The sequence below is a fragment of the Lytechinus variegatus genome, chromosome 5 (genome assembly GCF_018143015.1).
Source record: "Lytechinus variegatus isolate NC3 chromosome 5, Lvar_3.0, whole genome shotgun sequence".
In the NCBI taxonomy this organism is placed as follows: Eukaryota; Metazoa; Echinodermata; class Echinoidea; order Temnopleuroida; family Toxopneustidae; genus Lytechinus; species Lytechinus variegatus.
The window spans coordinates 36,274,393-36,292,324 of NC_054744.1; the positions used below are offsets into that span (position 1 = coordinate 36,274,393).

The 17,932-nt window shown below is 37.0% G+C and overlaps 1 protein-coding gene across 1 annotated transcript; it reads right to left on the reverse strand.

Annotated features, from left to right (window-relative positions):
* Positions 1 to 1,133: 1,133 nt before the first annotated feature.
* Positions 1,134 to 11,094, reverse strand: LOC121416033 (relaxin receptor 2-like). Its single transcript, XM_041609471.1, has 2 exons — positions 10,525 to 11,094; positions 1,134 to 2,866 (listed from the first exon to the last, which is right to left on the reverse strand). Exons 1-2 carry the CDS (start codon positions 10,599 to 10,601, stop codon positions 1,777 to 1,779), a joined length of 1,167 nt encoding a protein of 388 aa, XP_041465405.1. The 5' UTR covers positions 10,602 to 11,094; the 3' UTR covers positions 1,134 to 1,776.
* Between the last annotated feature and the right edge of the window lie 6,838 nt (positions 11,095 to 17,932).

Below are 17,932 nucleotides of genomic sequence, written 5' to 3' on the forward strand. Positions count from 1 at the left end.
ATCATAGAAAGTTTTGAGGGAATCATTAAAGGTCAAGTCCACCTCAGAAAAATGTTGATTTTAATCAAAAGAGAAAAATCAGACAAGAACAATGCTGAATATTTCATCGAAATCGGATGTAAAATAAGAAAGTTATGACATTTCAAAGTTTCGCTTATTTTCAACAAAATAGTTATATGAACGAGCCAGTTACATCCAAATGAGAGAGTCGATGATGTCACTCACTCACTATTTCTTTTGTTTTTTATTGTTTGAATTATACAATATTTCAATTTTTACGAATTTGACGATTAGGACCTCCTTGCCTGAAGCACAAAATGTTAAAATAATGGAATTCCACGTGTTCAGGGAGGAATGAAACTTCATTTCACATGACAATGACGAGAAAATAAAAATATTTCATATTTCAAACAATAAAAAACAAAAGAAATAATGAGTGAATGACATCATCGACTCTCTCATTTGGATGTAGCTGGCTCGTTCATATGACTGTTTTTGTGAAATGAAGCGAAATTTTGAAATGTCATAACTTTCTTATTTTACATCCGATTTTGATGAAATTTTCACTGTTCTGCTTGTTGATTTTTTCTCTTTTTATTCAAATCGAGTTTTTGTTGGGGTGGACTTGTCCTTTAAGGTTCCCTGAGATTGTTAGGATTAAAGGCCAAGTCCATCCCAGAAAAATGTTAATTAGAATCATAGAGAAAAATCAAACCAGCATAATTCTGAAAATTTTATCGAAATTGATTTTAGAATTTCGCTTAATTTTCACATAACAGTTGTATGCACATGAGAGAGTCGATGACGTCCCTCATTCACTATTTCTTTTGTCGTTTACTGTTTGAATAACAAGAATACAATATTTCAATTTTTACAGATTTGACAATGACCAACTGAACCCAAAAATGTTAAAACAATGGTAGGTCCACGTGTTTAGGGAGGAACATAACTTTATTTCACATGACAATGCTCAAGGAGAAAATAACGAAATACAAAGAAATAGTGAGTGAGTGATGTCATCAGTCCCCTCATTCGCATATTGACCAGGATGTTCATATTAACTATTTTGCGAAATGAAGCGAAACTTTAAATCATCAGTAACTTTCTTATTTTACATCCGATTTTGATGACATTTTCAGCATTATGCTTGCTGGATTTTTCTCTTATTTTACTCAATTTAACTCATTATTGGAGTGGACTTGTCCTTCAAGGTTTGCTCGCTGATTATCTCATACTGTTTAGTATTTTTCTTCATCGTTACAAAGCGCAAAGTTTCACCTGCTTTTGTATATACCTTAAGAGTACGATGTCAGTTTTACAGTCTATTTGTAAAATATTATTATGCTTGTGCAACACTACCAATTCATCCAAGTACTACTATTACATGTATTTGAGCTTGTTTTAAATAGTGTTTCTTTCCCTGTCCAAAAAATGAGCACAACACTCAGGTATGTTTGTTAAAATGAGAACATAAATGAATCGATGTGCACAATTGAACAGGGAGGAAAGGAACCTGACAAAACGATGGAGAAATGGAGAATAAGGGGGAAGAGAAAGAGGAGAAAAGGAGTAGTGATGTGAAAGAGTTTTGATAAGTCAGAAGAAAATAATATATAAAAGTATTAAATAAAACATTCATCTAAAATCACATCCATGCAAATTTGCACCACACAAGTCTATGAGGTGTTTTAAAACAGGTGTTTTTTTTTGTTAACAAAAGGTGTTTTCAAACACACCTTTAAAACGTGCCAACCCTGCCTAAATTAAAAAGAAAAGTTAAGTCAGTTTATCTAGCGATATCCCCCTAGATCCTGCACCGTTTGAAGTCTTTCCTGGTCGTCTCCTTCTCTTTGAAATGATTTGAGTTACAGTATAGATGTAGGGATTTAACGCTGAGTTGATTGGCAGTAGAATGGCAACGACGAAAGCATAAAGAGTGGCAGGCATATCCCAAGCTCGTGCGATTACCAAGATGAACATGGTGACGATGGGAAACCAGGCTGCGAAGTCGGTGCACACGATCAGAGACATTCTTCCCGCCAACTGAATTTCCTGCGTGCTGTTCTTAGTGTTCTTGACATTACGCCCGGAACGCTTCACCGTGACGAAAATGATTACGTAGCAGATAAGGATGACGAGTAAGCAGAGGATGTTGATCCCGACGTAAATGGCGATGCCGAAGTACCACGAAGACCCTTCGATCTCCATCTCACCCGCTTCACCTCCTCCTGGAACCGCGTAGATGTAGAGCCCGACCGGAAGTCCTATACAGACATCCGAGTTGCCATAGAAACCAGTGAAGCTCTCGGGAAACATGAACGGGATGGAGCAGATAAAGATCGATACACACCAAACAAGTAGGACAATTGCCCATGTTACTTTGGTGCCCATGCGGAGGTTCAACCTGAACGGGAAAACGATGGCCAACATGCGTTCAATGCTGATCACAGTTAACATGAATACAGATGTCTGACCAGACAGTGTGGCTAAGAAGCCAGCTATTTGACAGAGTGGACTTTCAAGCCACTCATCTGCGAAGAAGTAGTAGTTCTTACCGAATTTCGCGTTCACAGCCCCTATGATGAGGAGATAAATGCCGTTGAGGATATCCGCAGATGCCAAACTAAGGATCATGATGGCGTTGATGCGGCTGATCCGTGATGCCTTCGAGCAGATGGTTCGTGATCGCAGTAACAGCACGGATGTGTTTCCAACGAAGGACGAGAGTCCAACGACCCAGACGAGTACCTCAATGATGAGGTTGTCGAGAAGTTTGTTGCATGAAGAGAAGGCGGTCAGAACTATATCGCAATTGAAGTTAATATCGTGTCGTGACCCATTACAACATTCCTGCCATTCGGAAAGGCTGAAAAAAAAAGAATAACACGAAGGAATTACGACATTAATAGCCTATATTGAACGGATGAAGTAATATTTTCACTGACCAAGCGTTATTTCTTCTCTAACTTTTGTAGGAAAATTTTGCAACTAACGTTCTTTTTATTCATGTGTTTTATTGAATCATCATAATCAAAAGACAAAAAATATCAATGATTTTGACAACAATGATAATAATCAACAACAACAAAAGTAAAACATGACATTAACGTAATGCATACAAAAAAGAAGTTTATATCCATGTAAAGATATACGAATACATATTACAACCTAATAATATTATGATGACAGTCATCTTGAACCCTTTCTTGCCGATGACCGATCAAATTCCAACCGTCTGAAATCTGGTTAAAAATCTCACTACTGACAGGCGTTAGGGTGGGGAAATGGTACTGAAACCACCCTAAAAATACGACTTCGTATAATTTGAACTGAACAATGAATTTTTGTTTCTTTATACTTAATTTCAGAAATCATACAACTTGTACATAGATAGACATGCTAAAATTCACAATAATCTATATTGCATGAACATACAAAGCTCCTAATTATTCTCGCCTGTTCTCTCCGCTCGTTCAGTCCGTATCCGGGGTCCGTCTATAGTTCAAGGATATTATCAGTTTATTCATGTATGAATAAAAAAAATAAGTTAATTGCAATTGCATTCATATTATCATCAAAGGTCAGAATCAATACATCTATGGTCCTGATGAATTTGCCGTTCTCTTTTGATATCCACTGTGCCTTGTAGTTTTCTTTAAATTTGCTTCAACAAAATAAGTTCAACTTCGCCAGAACAAGTACACTTTCCTTTTCCTTAGCTAAATATATTTTTGTTCAAAAGTACTTGCAATAACCACCCATTCCCAATGCTAAACTCATGTTATACATTTATTTGTTATCATTATCATTTACTTTGCCAGTCTGTCACAGTAACCCAATTTCAATATCTGTAATAGCATTCTATCTGTGTTTTTTCTCATCATTTTCTATTAGACAACATTGAGTAGGGATTTTATTCTAAGTGCAATGATGCATTTCAAATGACATTGATTGTTATTATGTCTATGTGTATGTTAAAATGTTTGTGTAATTCAGTGTATACAATAGGCCTACATGCTGTCTACGTACGATAAACTATTTTATCCCCTTGGATTGACAATATTACCATGTGTCAATTGGTGTCTTGCTATCCGATCCAAATGACCAAATTCTACAGCAAGAAAATAATGAAAAAAAAATCTTTGTTATAATTATCATGATTATGGGGACGAATCCTACATTTAATTTCCCTATTTTACGAATACTCGCCGTAATGGAGGATCTAGGGGAGTTTAGGGGGTTAACCCCCCCCCCCCTTGTGCTCCCTTAAAAAATAAAAAAAGGAAAAGGGTATGTAGCTCTATGGCGAATATTAGGGAGGGGTTTAGGACACAGTACGTCGCAGTAAAGTAAAAGAGAAGAACCAAAAATATTTGGGAGTGGCAACTTTTTTTGCTTGTCAATATTTGGGACAAAAACCAACTGGTCAAACCCCTCTCTTGGCAATTTTTTGCTGGAAAGGACACAGTGTGTTCACAGTGTGAAAAATCTTATTCACACTGGTAAAATGCTCAAATAGAAGAATGTGAAGATATTTTCACACTGTGGACACCTAGTCTGATGTGCAAACCATTCACTCGAGCAAAGGGTCTGAATTGCAGCCTACTCATGGCTTGTGTATATTCTGAAGGCTTCGCTCGGGTTTGCATGTCTAGCCTTTGCGTGGAGACACGCTTGTCGATCAAAGTTTCAATCAGGGTCTGTGTCTGCAGACTAATGGACACCTCGACAGTGTGACTGTTCACAGCGTGTTCACACTGGTCGATTATGTGAATAATTCAAACTGTTGAAACGCCCAAATTTAACAAAGTGAAAGTGATATTGTGTTCCACATTGTGAACACACTGTGGCAGATACTATGGGACGCTATGTTCTAAATAATGATTTAATATAACTTCCCACCAAGGAGATTTCACTTTATCTATAGAACCTTACTTCCCATCATAGATATTACCGAAACTTGCAGGGCTCCCCCTTAATGGTTTCCAAATGCAGGTTGGTTTGTCGGATGTAAACGTATTTAGGGAATACAGTAATAAAATATACACAAAGATATCATGGATATGTTCCAGGGCTGTCATACATATTATTATGGCGGACTTTGATGATTATCGCTTCTGCTGTGAAACAAAATGTACTGGGGTTTCCTCGCACAAAATCGGTGCATGCATTCCCCTTGTCCGCAGCGCCTGAAGACGAGACTATGAAATGTCAGTTATTTCAATCGACTAATAATACTAACAATCAATCAATTATTTCGTCACTTTTGTGTTTATATTTTGTGTTACCTAAAAATGTTGCCTGCATATTACATCCTGGCGGGTCCAGGGGACGGGGAGGGGAGGGGCAAAATGGCCCGTGCCCCCGGCCCCCTGTTGGGAGGCATAATTAAAATTTCTAATGTAAGAATGCCGTTTAAACAGAAGTGTGCTCCCCCTCCCCTTCGGAAGTGAAGGCCTTTTTTCTTTTCTTTTTTTTTTGCTTGTCATTTTTTTTTCTGGACAAATATCCTTAACTTTTGGTTAAAAAATTTGTTGTTTTTTTCTTTCTTTTTTTTTTGCTTGTCAAGATGTTTCCTCGGGTAAATGTGCCCCTCGTCCCCTCTTTTGGAAAATCCTGGAGTCTGCCCCTGGCTTGCATGTACGCTGAAAATTGAAATCTACTTTAATTGAATCCATTTTTCAGATCGTTTATAGAAATTTTTATCCGGTGTGCCAATTAACTGATCTTATAATCTTTTACCAAGTATTTTTTTAAAACGTCATGGCCAAGAATGCGTCATGAAAAGTTAAAACTGATAATTGGATTGGTATAAGAGTGAGTCGAGCAAAAGCAGCGACGTAAATGGAGGACAAAAATGAGCGGCAGACTTGGAAAGAGTTCCTCTTGCGACAGCCACCCAAAATAAAAAAAAAAAAGATTGGCGAGTCTTCCGGTTCAATCGCTTTCCTTGCTTCCTGTTTCTCTGTCGTGTTTTTTTTTTTTAGAGTTTCTTACCTTAGCTGAACGTCGTAACTGCAGTCAAGATTCTTCCAACTAAGCTTTCGAGAAGCAATGATACCGGAAATGGTTTTCTTGCGATCGTAAGCCGATACTTCGACTAGTCTAGGCTTTTAGATCCTTTACTGACGAAATAAAGCGATGTCTATGGACAATTACACCAGGGGCGTCGATCCATTTTTCAGATGGGGGCGGGAGCAAAATCATGAATCAACGTATTTGAGAAAGAGACACATATCTCACCAACAAATTAATGTGAACGCGAAGCGCGACCTAAAATTTTTAGTATACTGACCAGAAAACAGGTAAAATGTACCAATTTAGACTGTATGTAGTAGTAACTCATGGGGAAGATCCATATCTCACTACACAGATAATGCGAGTGCCGAAAGCGAGCTGAAATTTCTTTATATTCTAACCTGAAAGCTTGATGTTCTAAAGATGGGTATCTAAAAGTACAATAGATGCCAGGGCGAAACGCGCGAGCTGAAAAAATGAGGACGTTTTTAATAAAGAACAATATATAAAATTGTGTCCAACAAAAGATTATTGCAAATAAAAGCGGGCGTTCTTTTTAGGATTAGAACTGAAAACGGGACATTCTTTTCACCTAGTTAAGCATGGGTTTTGCTAAAGAAACGATGCGAGCGCGAAGCGCGAGCTGAACAATCCATGTCTGAAAACGGTGGACATTTTGAACACGATCCTAGATAAAGAACGACTTGTGTATCTTAATCTCGCTTGCCGATTTCTGTGTAACATTACAATCTTATTTTATTGTTGCACATCCGGAATTATTTGGGGACAAAACGATATGTTTGCCCCCCCCAATATTTTCATTGGTGGGGCGATCCCCCCCCCCCCCGGGATTTACGCCTCTGAATTAGACGCACTCGATCCTGCCTGAAAATTTGACGGAATAACAGGCGCGGATCCAGGAGGGGGCAGAGCCGGCCCCGCCCCCCCCCCACCTCTATTTTAATTGGCAACCTGCAGAAAAAAATTGTACTCTTTAACTTGATTAGAAACGATGAAAAACAGAAAGAAAAGTAAGACAGGGGTGTTATACCCATGATGTGTAATTAACAGCCTCGTAACGGCCGGCCAGACCTGAAAGGAAACAAGAAAAATGTGAGGGGAAGAATTGGAATATAGAAATTATATAAAAAAATTCGCTCGCGCTTCGCGCTCGCATTGGCTCTGTAATAAGTCTCATTCAAGAGGATTACATGGTACTTAATATGTCCAGTTCTGAAATCAATTTGCACACAATATTTTAGTTCGCACATCAAGCTTTCATTATTTTGTTTAATTTACACAAATAGTATACATATATATATATATATATATGTATATAATTTCAGCTCGCGCTGTGCGCTCGCTTTGTTTGATTTGTGAGATACCTATCTTCTCATCAATTCTTACCAAAATTTCTCAAAATTCCCCTTTATCATGTCAGTAAAGATTTAAGCTCGTGCTTCGCTCGCATTTAATTGTTTGAGACACAGCTTGTTCTTTATTAAAATAAAACGTGCTTAGACAGTTTCCAGGTCGGAATATAAAAAATTTTGGGCTCACGCTTGCCACATCCATTATTTAATTGGTGATACTTGTATCCTTGTCATTTTAGTGTCATTATTGAGTCCCTTTTCACGTTACTATATCAAAATTTCGGCTCGCGCTTCGCGCTCGCAATGTTTAGTTGGATACTTGTCTTTGTTCATGTTATAAAAACTGCTCAGAAACTTCGGGTCTAAGGACATAAAATATCCAAGAATTTGAGCTCGCGCTTCGCGCATCATATTAAGACCACATGAGATACCTTATCCTGTTTATAACAATAAAAACTAAAACTTCAGTCTTTAGTAAGGACTACCCCCTGAAAAACCAACAAAAGATCAGATTATAGCGGCCAATCGAGAAACACGTTGATGAAAATATTTTAGGCCCCCCCCCCTATTGGCGAAAGCTGGATCCGCCCCTGAATAAAGTCGTATTTTGTTATGTATTTCCACTCTCCCATCATATAGAAACTTGTACACCTACCACTCATCCCCTCACGTCTTGATTTCGTTAATAGTCTTCTCTATAATATACCTAATTCTAAAATCACCCGACTTTAAAACCAGGGGGCCACTTCCATTGACGAGTGGATACTATGGGTGACCATGCATGGGTCTGGAAAAAGCACCCTAAACAAGTATTTTCCATATTCTGAAAATGCACACCTTAACGATTGTCGGCGTGCAGTGAAACCCTACTCTTAACAAGTATTGTAAACAAAACGATACCCCTGGCAAGTATTCCTTGAATTGAACCCCTCACTCCAACAAAAAGTTGATTCGAATAAAATGAGAAAAATCCAACAAGCACAACACTGAAAATTTAATCAACATCGGTTGTAAAATAAGAAAGTTAAGACATTTTAAAGTTTCGCTTAATTTCACAAAACAGCTATATGCACATCCTGGTCGGTATGCAAATGAGGAGACAGATGGCATCATCCACTCACTATTTCTTTTGTATTTTATTATAATAGATATGAAATATTGTAATTTTCTCCTTATTGTCAAGTGACACAATGATTTATTTTTCCCTGAATATGTAGAATAAGCATTGTGTATGGTTCAGTCAAGTTGGTCCTTATCGTCAAATATGTAAAAAAATAGATATTGTATAATTCAAACAATAAAAAACAAAAGAAATAGTCAGTGAAGGACATCATCGATTTTTTTCATTTGCATGTCACTGAATTGTGCATATCATTGTTTTATGAAAAGTATGCCAAACTTTAAAATGTCATAACTCTCTTTTTATACATCCGATTTTGATGACATTTTCAGTGTTATACTTCTGTGACTTTGCCTGTTTTTTCATTTTTTCTAGGGTGGACTTGACCTTTTATCAAAATGGAAAGTCGTTATATGAATCATAATGTATTATTATTATATAATTACGTTCAATATAAGGGCTAGATATATTATTTTTTAACCTTTCCATATTCATGATATTTTTATTTTCAATTTTTGGTTGCTGACGCAAAAGGAACTCTTTCCGCAGACTATTGTGCATTTATTATAAAAATATCGATATTTTTACAGGTTATCAATTATGAAATTGGTCATAATTACAAATTAGATGAAAATTGTGACGTTACAAAAAGTGTTTCATCCGTCCACCCAAAAAAATCAATGTGTAGGCCTACACAAGTAAAGAGGGGGTGCGGATATTCTACAATATTGATCGATCTCTAGCTACGGAGAACAATAAATCAATGTATAAAAGATCACGGACTTTGTCTTGTCTGTTTTCAAAAAGAGTTGCACGTGACCTAAAGGTAGTTCTTTTCCATGTACCTTAAAATTCAAACTCTGTAGGCCTATCTAAATAAACAGTATCCGTATTGTAATAGACCTACTCCTCCCCAAAACAATAAGCATAAGTAGACCTTTGTTACATCAGGTCCATGGTTACATTCTGGGCCCGGATTCTGGGGTTGGCATTATTATAATAAGCGATTTATAGGACAAAAAGAATGGCTGTAAGTCTGTAACCATGGTAGGGCAAATGAGCGGCTATCACCAAGACGCGAGAAGTATTGGGATAAATTCGCCTACAACTTGTTTATTATATTATTTTGTGTCAATGTTTGCGCCCCTCCATCGTTCAAATATATTTTCTGTTATTCCTATGCTGCAGGTTGATAAACACTCGTTTTTAACACTTGTTAAAACATAATACAATAATCATTAAAGGGGACATCGATGTGTATAGATGAATAATATGTGATAACAGTTAAATTTATATATATATATATATATATATATATATATATATATATATATATATATATATATATATATATCATCCTAGCTTTCACGTTTTAGTCTTATCCATAACGCCAAAATGTATGTAATCGCAGTCCTCCCCCCCTGTCATCAGAGTTCATCACCTCAAGTGATCTGAAGAAAAAAAAGCCTTCTTAACGGACCGCTGTGGGCAATTACTATACACGCTATGGTAAAAAAAATAGATGATTTGTACACCCCTCAAAAAAGTGGAGTTTGATCAATCTGATGGTGGGATAGAATAGGCCTACAAAACTCTATACATGTGAGTGTGTATATTATAAAACTGTGTCGACCTCTGTTTTACCAGGAGTTTGAGAAAAGATATAACTTGCGCATTTTGTGGGACAAATTTTGGCCAATCTTACGCGTTTAATGTAAATTATGTTAGAATATCTAAACCATAATCATGACTTTTATGAAATTATTGCCTACCGTTTATTCAAATTTAAAGGCCCTGGTTGAGGTACTTTCATATAAAAAAATACGGGGATGTGTCTCACAAAACTGTCACTTTTAAACAACTAATCCAGCATGGGCTGTGCAATGTGTAAACATTAGGAACACAATGTCAATTATACCAAGAAACTTGAAAGCACGGATTGATAATATTCAATATCTATTCGTATAACGGAAAATTGTGTTGAAAATATGTTTTCAAAGCCTTTTTTCTTACCTTGGAACGTATTTGTCCTCATCCGAGCCAGAACCTGGAGGGAGAGTTGTCTCCACTTGGGGTGGTGTCGTCATCATCACTATAGGCCTCTGCTATATATTCACTGAATTCGTATATCTGATCCAATTAATGGCAAGAAATCCTCAGATCTAGATGTCAACTTCGAATATTGATGAAGATATGGCTCTCCAACGATTCCTCTGGTGTCATCACTTTCCGAGCGGATTCGGGACTTATGTACAGCATTGGAAATACAAAAACACTTCTACAGCGAATGACATAACGATACCGTGACAGTTGTGACGAGATGTTGTGAGATAGGGAATGTCCTGAACGTTTTGTTCGGAGCACTGGTCTGTAGCGATTAGCGGGAGTCACTGGTGTATTTAAGTCACGATCAGTAGATATACAGTCTGAGCATGTGCGAATAAAGGGAATTTAAACATTGAATTGAATTTATTACCAAATATCACTGTCAGGTACAATTACATGGAATAGTATCACATATAAACAAAACATTTGGTAATTGGAGGTAACATGATATCAAGATGCTCATCGAGGTTGGACCCAAATAATGTCATCATAGTTTAACAATGATTTTAACTAAATCTCAGTATTGTACATCGAATTCGGAACTAATTCTACTTATTACTAATGTAGATAATTGCGATCATTTTAGTGAACATATTTACACTATTTACAAGAAAAGAATATCTTATTCATTCACAAAAATCTTTATACATAATTATCTGTTTTCAGGCAGTATTTACCATACCAAATTAATCATAATCTTCCAGTAGCATTAGTTTTAACGATTTGCTAAATATCTTGCGAATGAGGTGTTTCTAATATTCTCTATTGTAAGGATGGTCTATGAATGAAAAATAATCAATAAAACTATGCGGCAACCGATTATTAATTAAAACGTGCATAAATACTCATATCAAATATTGGTATTGTTTGAAAATATCGAGAATATTTAGATCATAAAATAAAGGAGCAGAGAGATAGCTATGATGGTTGAACGTCATTATTCTAGCTCTTCTTTTATGAAGTAGGCCCTAATAATATAGGGTTCAGGGTTGTTTCGCACGTCCCACCCCAAACTTCCAGACCATGTTATAATGTGGTAAAATAAATGAGTTGTATAAGTTGAATAAAGCAAGATTCTCTTTGTTACATAATTCCTCAATCTTTAGTATTCCAATATTACAGGGCCCGCGGATGCCGGGGCTTGGGGCTTCAGCCCTTCACTTTTTTCCAAAACCGTAAAAATTACCACATGATTGTGATTTTTTGCATGGTCAGCCCCCCCCCAAATTTGAAAGCCGTTCCGCGGCCCCTGTATTATATATAGATTAAATTATCATAAAAACACAGCTACTTACGTAAAACTCTTATAGTTGCCTGACACTTGAATCAGGCAAAGTAGATTCCAAACATCGACCATCAATATTTGAGAGGGAAATGTAAATAGAATACATGTCTTTTCTCTGCATAGGTACACTTAGCTAATAGCAACAGGTGCATGAATAAAATATTGAAATGGCATTGAGGATCAAACTATATATTGATCAATCATGGTGCATTCCATGATATTATTGGATGTATTCATCTGTCAAAATGGAATTACAAACCATTTCATGAGGGACATCTTTTACTTTATGATCGGATCGAGTACCTTCCATTCAATTATTTTTATTTCGCTTCCATTCAAAACATAATACAAAGCAATATAAAGTAATACAAATCAAGTATAATTTTAAAGAAGGGCAGCAAAGTGTTCAAAGATATTCTGCATTGTTTGAAATTATGTGGATATTAAATGTCATTCAGCACATTTTATTACCTACGAACTGGTAGGGGCATTGGGCAATTGCCTCCTTTAACATGTTTAAGAAAAGTGCTAGCGCAAATAAAGGAAAAAGTACGAAAAGAAATGAAAGAAGGACATGATGCGGAAAATGTGAATTAATATATATTCTGAATATGTCAAATTTAATCACAATTCAGAATTTTACTACAAAAAGTCAACAGTTTCGCTCGCTCGCGACTTTGTACTTTGCCTAGACGCAGTGGCATACAGACGGGGTTCGGGGAGGGGGGGGCTCTTACCCCATATTTTTCATTACCAAGAAAAAAAATAGAAAGGAAAGAGAAAAGGGTAAATATTCAATTATTATTTGATAATTCTGAATGTTATGTCACTATCGAAAAAATGGATTTTTGTAATTAAAAATGTCGAAATTCTTGCCAGCTCGTTTTTTTTTTTACTTTTAACATTTTTTAAAGATAAATTTTATGCCATATCTAGTCCCCTCAGAATTGTTTGCTCATTACGCCTGTGCCTATACACCATGTTCGGCCCGCTCGAAATGGTGTCGCTTATATAGGCCTATACACCTCTTATCGACTAAAAGTCATGGTCTGAGTACAGTAATATAATGATAATAACGAGGTAAATGCTAGCTAACATAATGCAATATTCCTCCATGCTGATACCTCTGGGAGTGACGGAGTATGAAATCAATAAAAAACACTAAATAAACAGTTTCCTCGATGAACATGCAAACAACTGGTTTAGGTTGTTGCATTCATGAATTTGGAGTAGAATTAAGCAAATCGATCACTTAATATTCTGCATGACTGGATAGATATTAGCAGTGTTGGTTTTCTCTTCTATTATCTGTCCATGCTCAGCCCCCGGATCCAGGCGCGCCGGAAAACTTTCAGTTTTTTTTTTTTTTTTTTTTTTTGGGGGGGGGCAAAATCCCAAAGGGGGCACAATATATTTGACAGCATAAGATACCGAAGCGATCGAGCGGGAGAGGGGGTTGGACCCCCCGTAAGGACTTTGTGTAAAAACGGAGTATAAAAGTTGCGTTTCTATGAGAATTCAAAAATAAATTTGTAATTTGTAAATAATCATGAATTAACAAACTACGGCCGTTCATAATGTACATTATGTAACATTATTTAGAAGAAAACAATTACATTCCAATAGCGGATGTGGTTGACGGTACACCATGTGGAGTTTTCGAAAAAGTGGATAGAGGAAGTGGACAGTTGATAGTCGAGTAATTTTTTGTTCAAATGAGCGTAGTCCTGATAAAGACAGAAAACCAGAAAAGGTTGAAGACTTGAAGAGGCTTGATTAGTTGATAGATGAGTACTCCTGCTCTGCACTCCATTCGCCAACTCAAGCTAGCATCCCGGCTAGCATCTTCTCATCTATCCAATAAGCAACTACTCAAGCCTCTATAGCTCTTTAAACTTTTCGGTTTTACAGCTATTTTCAGATTCCATATGTTGCTCGAGTAACTATAGCGTTCACGCGCGTTGGTGATATCGGGTCCGGTCTGAGCGTTTGGGAGCGTTTCTGGGCGACCGCGCGTTTGTTAGCCGACACAGCATTGGCGAACATTCAATTTGCCATTCGGTTTTAGTCTGAAATGTATTCATTAAAAGGTTAAACGTTATCACACTGTAATAAGATGGAAAAGGGGCTTATCAAAGGTATGTTTCACAGAGGGACATATTCGTCAAAAGACGCAAGGCTTACTATGATGTGTATATAATTGCCCCGTCGGGGGCAAAATGGAAATGGAAATGACAATTCTTAGGCAGAAAAGTGCCTTCATCGTTTATTTTTGTCCTTAAATAATGTAATTTTTCTACTTTTAGGGGGGCACATGGGGGGTGGGGACAAAATCTCGTTTTGCCCCCCCCCAAAAAAAAAAAAATTTCTTGGGGGGGCAAGTGCCCCCCTGCCCCCCCCCTTCCGGCGCCCTTGCCCGGATCAGCCTAAAAAATTCTTTCGGGGGGGGGGCAAGAGAACCGAAATATTCAAGAAATACAAGCAATCAACTCAAGGGAGCGAAGTGATTGAGATGTATGTTATAGGGTGGTTTATGCATCTTATGCTTACTGTGGATGGGATCTCGTGAAAATTACTAAGATATGTTTGACAATTTTTTGGTTCCCATATCTCCGGCTACATACGGCCACTAATATTCGCAATTGCAACGGAGATGGGCTCTACAACATAGCAAATATATTGAAAATGACTGTCAAATCACAAAGAACAGCTGCTGAGAGGCCTTTGCTGAAAATCGATGAACCTATATAGACAACCGATAGTCGTATATCTCAGAGTTGACGAAAAAATTGCAAATAATTATGTTGTTTGACCAGAGTGCGATTTTTCCGTCAATACTTGCGTACGCGACGAGAGAGGGGAGTTTATACGTAGCCGCAACTGTTTCACGAAAAAGTATATTGGAACGGCGATCGTAAGGGGAATTATTTAGTCGGACTACGCCTCATGAATATTCACGGCGACACGAAACGTCAGGATAAAATTTCCGACCCACCAATCAACTCTTGGTACAATAAGGACACCAATCATTGACGCAGGTTCGAATCACGCCTAGAACGATTTTTCAAATAAAGACTCTGAAAAAAAAGGTCCCAGATTTGTAGGTTGATTCAAAGTTTCCAAAATAGCCCGCTCGTGTCGGATGCACAAGACAAGAGTTCTGACGGAAAAATATCGCGTCAAAAGTTACGGATGACACTTCTGTTTTGATTCACCGATGTTCGACAAAGACTGCTTTGTTATGAAAGGCTTTTAACAATAGATTCTCTATGTTCCAAAAAGCATCTGCGTAGTGATTGAAAAAACTCTCGTAATAAGCCAGTTCCATTCTGCGCATGATCAGAAGAAGGTCATTTGTACTGAAGTGACATGGCGGCTTAAAATTTAATGAGATAAGCACCAACTTTGATGTCTTGATTATTCATATATTCTTTTGAAGTGGGTTTTTATTTCACATCCACAAAGACGACAATGCGTCCAATTAGCGACTGGTATTTTACAGTTGATCAAGTAAATTGATATAACAACATGCAAGTGCATTCATGGCAGAAATGCAACAAATACGTTCATAGAGTGTCCATAGTGTGCTATTTTAGTCACCTGGGCCCTGTTGCATAAAATGTATGTATTGATTTATGTCATGATTTATGTCACGATTTATGTTATATAGCATAAATCATGACATAAACAAAAATATTGACGCAAATCTGTTGCAGAAAGCTTTATGTCATACATCACGACATGAAATCATGACATAAATCCATTTGAATGACATTTTATGTCGTGATTAAAATCAAGACATAAACGGCTGACTCTGTAAGAAGGGACTTAAGGGTAAGTTTACGATTTTTTTTTATTATGCCCTTTGTAATGTGATGATATTTTATTTTTTTCTTGGAGTTTCGAAATATTATTTGTGTCACTGGATAGCCTTTGTTGTATTTTTTCAATAATTTGAAAAAAATCGCAAATATCTCTCTTATTTTCATAAGCAGAGCTAGGCCTAAGCATAATAGTTAATGTGCTTAGTGGAGGAAAGGATATTTTCCTTTGAATGATATTATCAACGTCTCATATTTTTCAAGCACCACCCCTCCCTCCCGAAATACTGATAATAACTTTGACTTTCAGTCTAGAATCGTCCCTTTTTGTCATATAATTATTATATGACAAAATTTTGGATATAAAAAAAATCAGTTATAATTACGTTATCAATCTTAAAACCAATTCTCGTAAAATTTGATTTACATATTGAGTTAGAGGTAAAGGTGTGAGAGACACATTTGCGTGCAGTGGGTCGGAAATCGTGTTGCCATGGTTACAACATATTATAGGCCCATTGTTAGGTAAAAATCTATTGGTTCCAACTACCTGATTAGTTTTCAACCAATTCTCATGACATTTGACTCAGACATTGGTCTCGAGGTAAAGATGTACAAGACATATTTTTGCCTGTGTCGGAAATCGTGTTGCCATGGTTACAATGTATAACAATATGTCAAAAATTAGGAAAAAATCTTGCGGTTCAAATTACTTCATCAGTAATTCTCATGACTTGCTCACACATACGCGTAGGTCTTGGGTAAAGATGGGCAAGACATATTTTGTTTAACCATGTGTTGGAAACTGCTGCCATGGTATATCGACGTAGGGCAGGGGTAATTGATCACCTTCATTGATAGTTCTAGTTTCATTTACCCTGATCCCCACATCCAAGTGGCTTATGTCGAAAGGGTGGGTGCTGTCGCGTTAGGGTGCGTCAACGCGAACGCGAAGATTCGTCCAAAGCCCCCCCGATTTGGCCGAAAGGGTGCGTTGGGAGCGCCACGTCGCGTCGCGTTCACTGGAACGCGCCCTTTCGTCCAAAGCCCCCCCCCGGTTTGGACGAAAGGGTGTGTTTGATAATAATGAATGAATAAATACAAATATTTATAAGAAAGCTGAATATAAGGTATTTTGTCAAACATTGCCAATTTGCACGTAAAATAGTGGATTTTCAATCATTTAAAGCATTGACAATTTGAGGAAAAGAAAGAAAAGTTCAACTAAGAATAATAATGATAATAATAATAATAATAATAATGATAATAATAATGATAATAAAAAATCAGATACCCACCCTTGCAATAAGCCACTTGGCGCCAATTTTTCACTCCAAATTAATTTCCATAAATTCACTATTTGGGGTGAAAATTATTATTATTATCATTATTATAAGTATTATTATTATTATTTTTATTATACAAACAACACGCACATATTATTATTATTATTATTATACACACAACACGCACACATACACAACAGATACATCTCACAAAATATACTGAGGCAGGGTCTCAAGTGTAAAATATAGTAAGGTAGGGTCTGAAGAGTTAAACGTTGTGAATGCTGACCCGACATCAATTTTGGCCTTGCCCTTCCAGGACACATCTGCCGTAAGTTTTATAATTTGGGGGACACCAAATATCTCCTGGTATACGAATGTTTTCCTTTGTAATAAATACACACCTGCAAAGTATAAAATTGAAGGTAAGTTACTTTTTTTATTTGAAAGAACCTTGAAATCAGTCATAATTTTTACATGTATCAATATTACACCATAAAACATTTCCACCGAAAAATCCTCATGCAGCATGCCGTCATTGTTTTTTTTTTTTACCTTAAAAAGAATGTTTGTGCCATATGATGATTTATGTTCCTATGCAAATTTCACATATCACTCGTCTTTTTTGTTTGTTCAGCTTTCTTATAAATATTTGTATTTATTTATTCATTATTATTAAACACACCCTTTCGTCCAAACCGGGGGGGGGGCTTTGGACGAAAGGGCGCGTTCCAGTGAACGCGACGCGACGTGGCGCTCCCAACGCACCCTTTCGGCCAAACCGGGGGGGGCTTTGGACGAATCTTCGCGTTCGCGTTGACGCACCCTAACGCGACAGCACCCACCCTTCGAAATAAGCCCATCCAAGTGCATATGGGTCGTGCCTCCTTTATTTCACCATCCTTTTTAATATCACTTTCTTA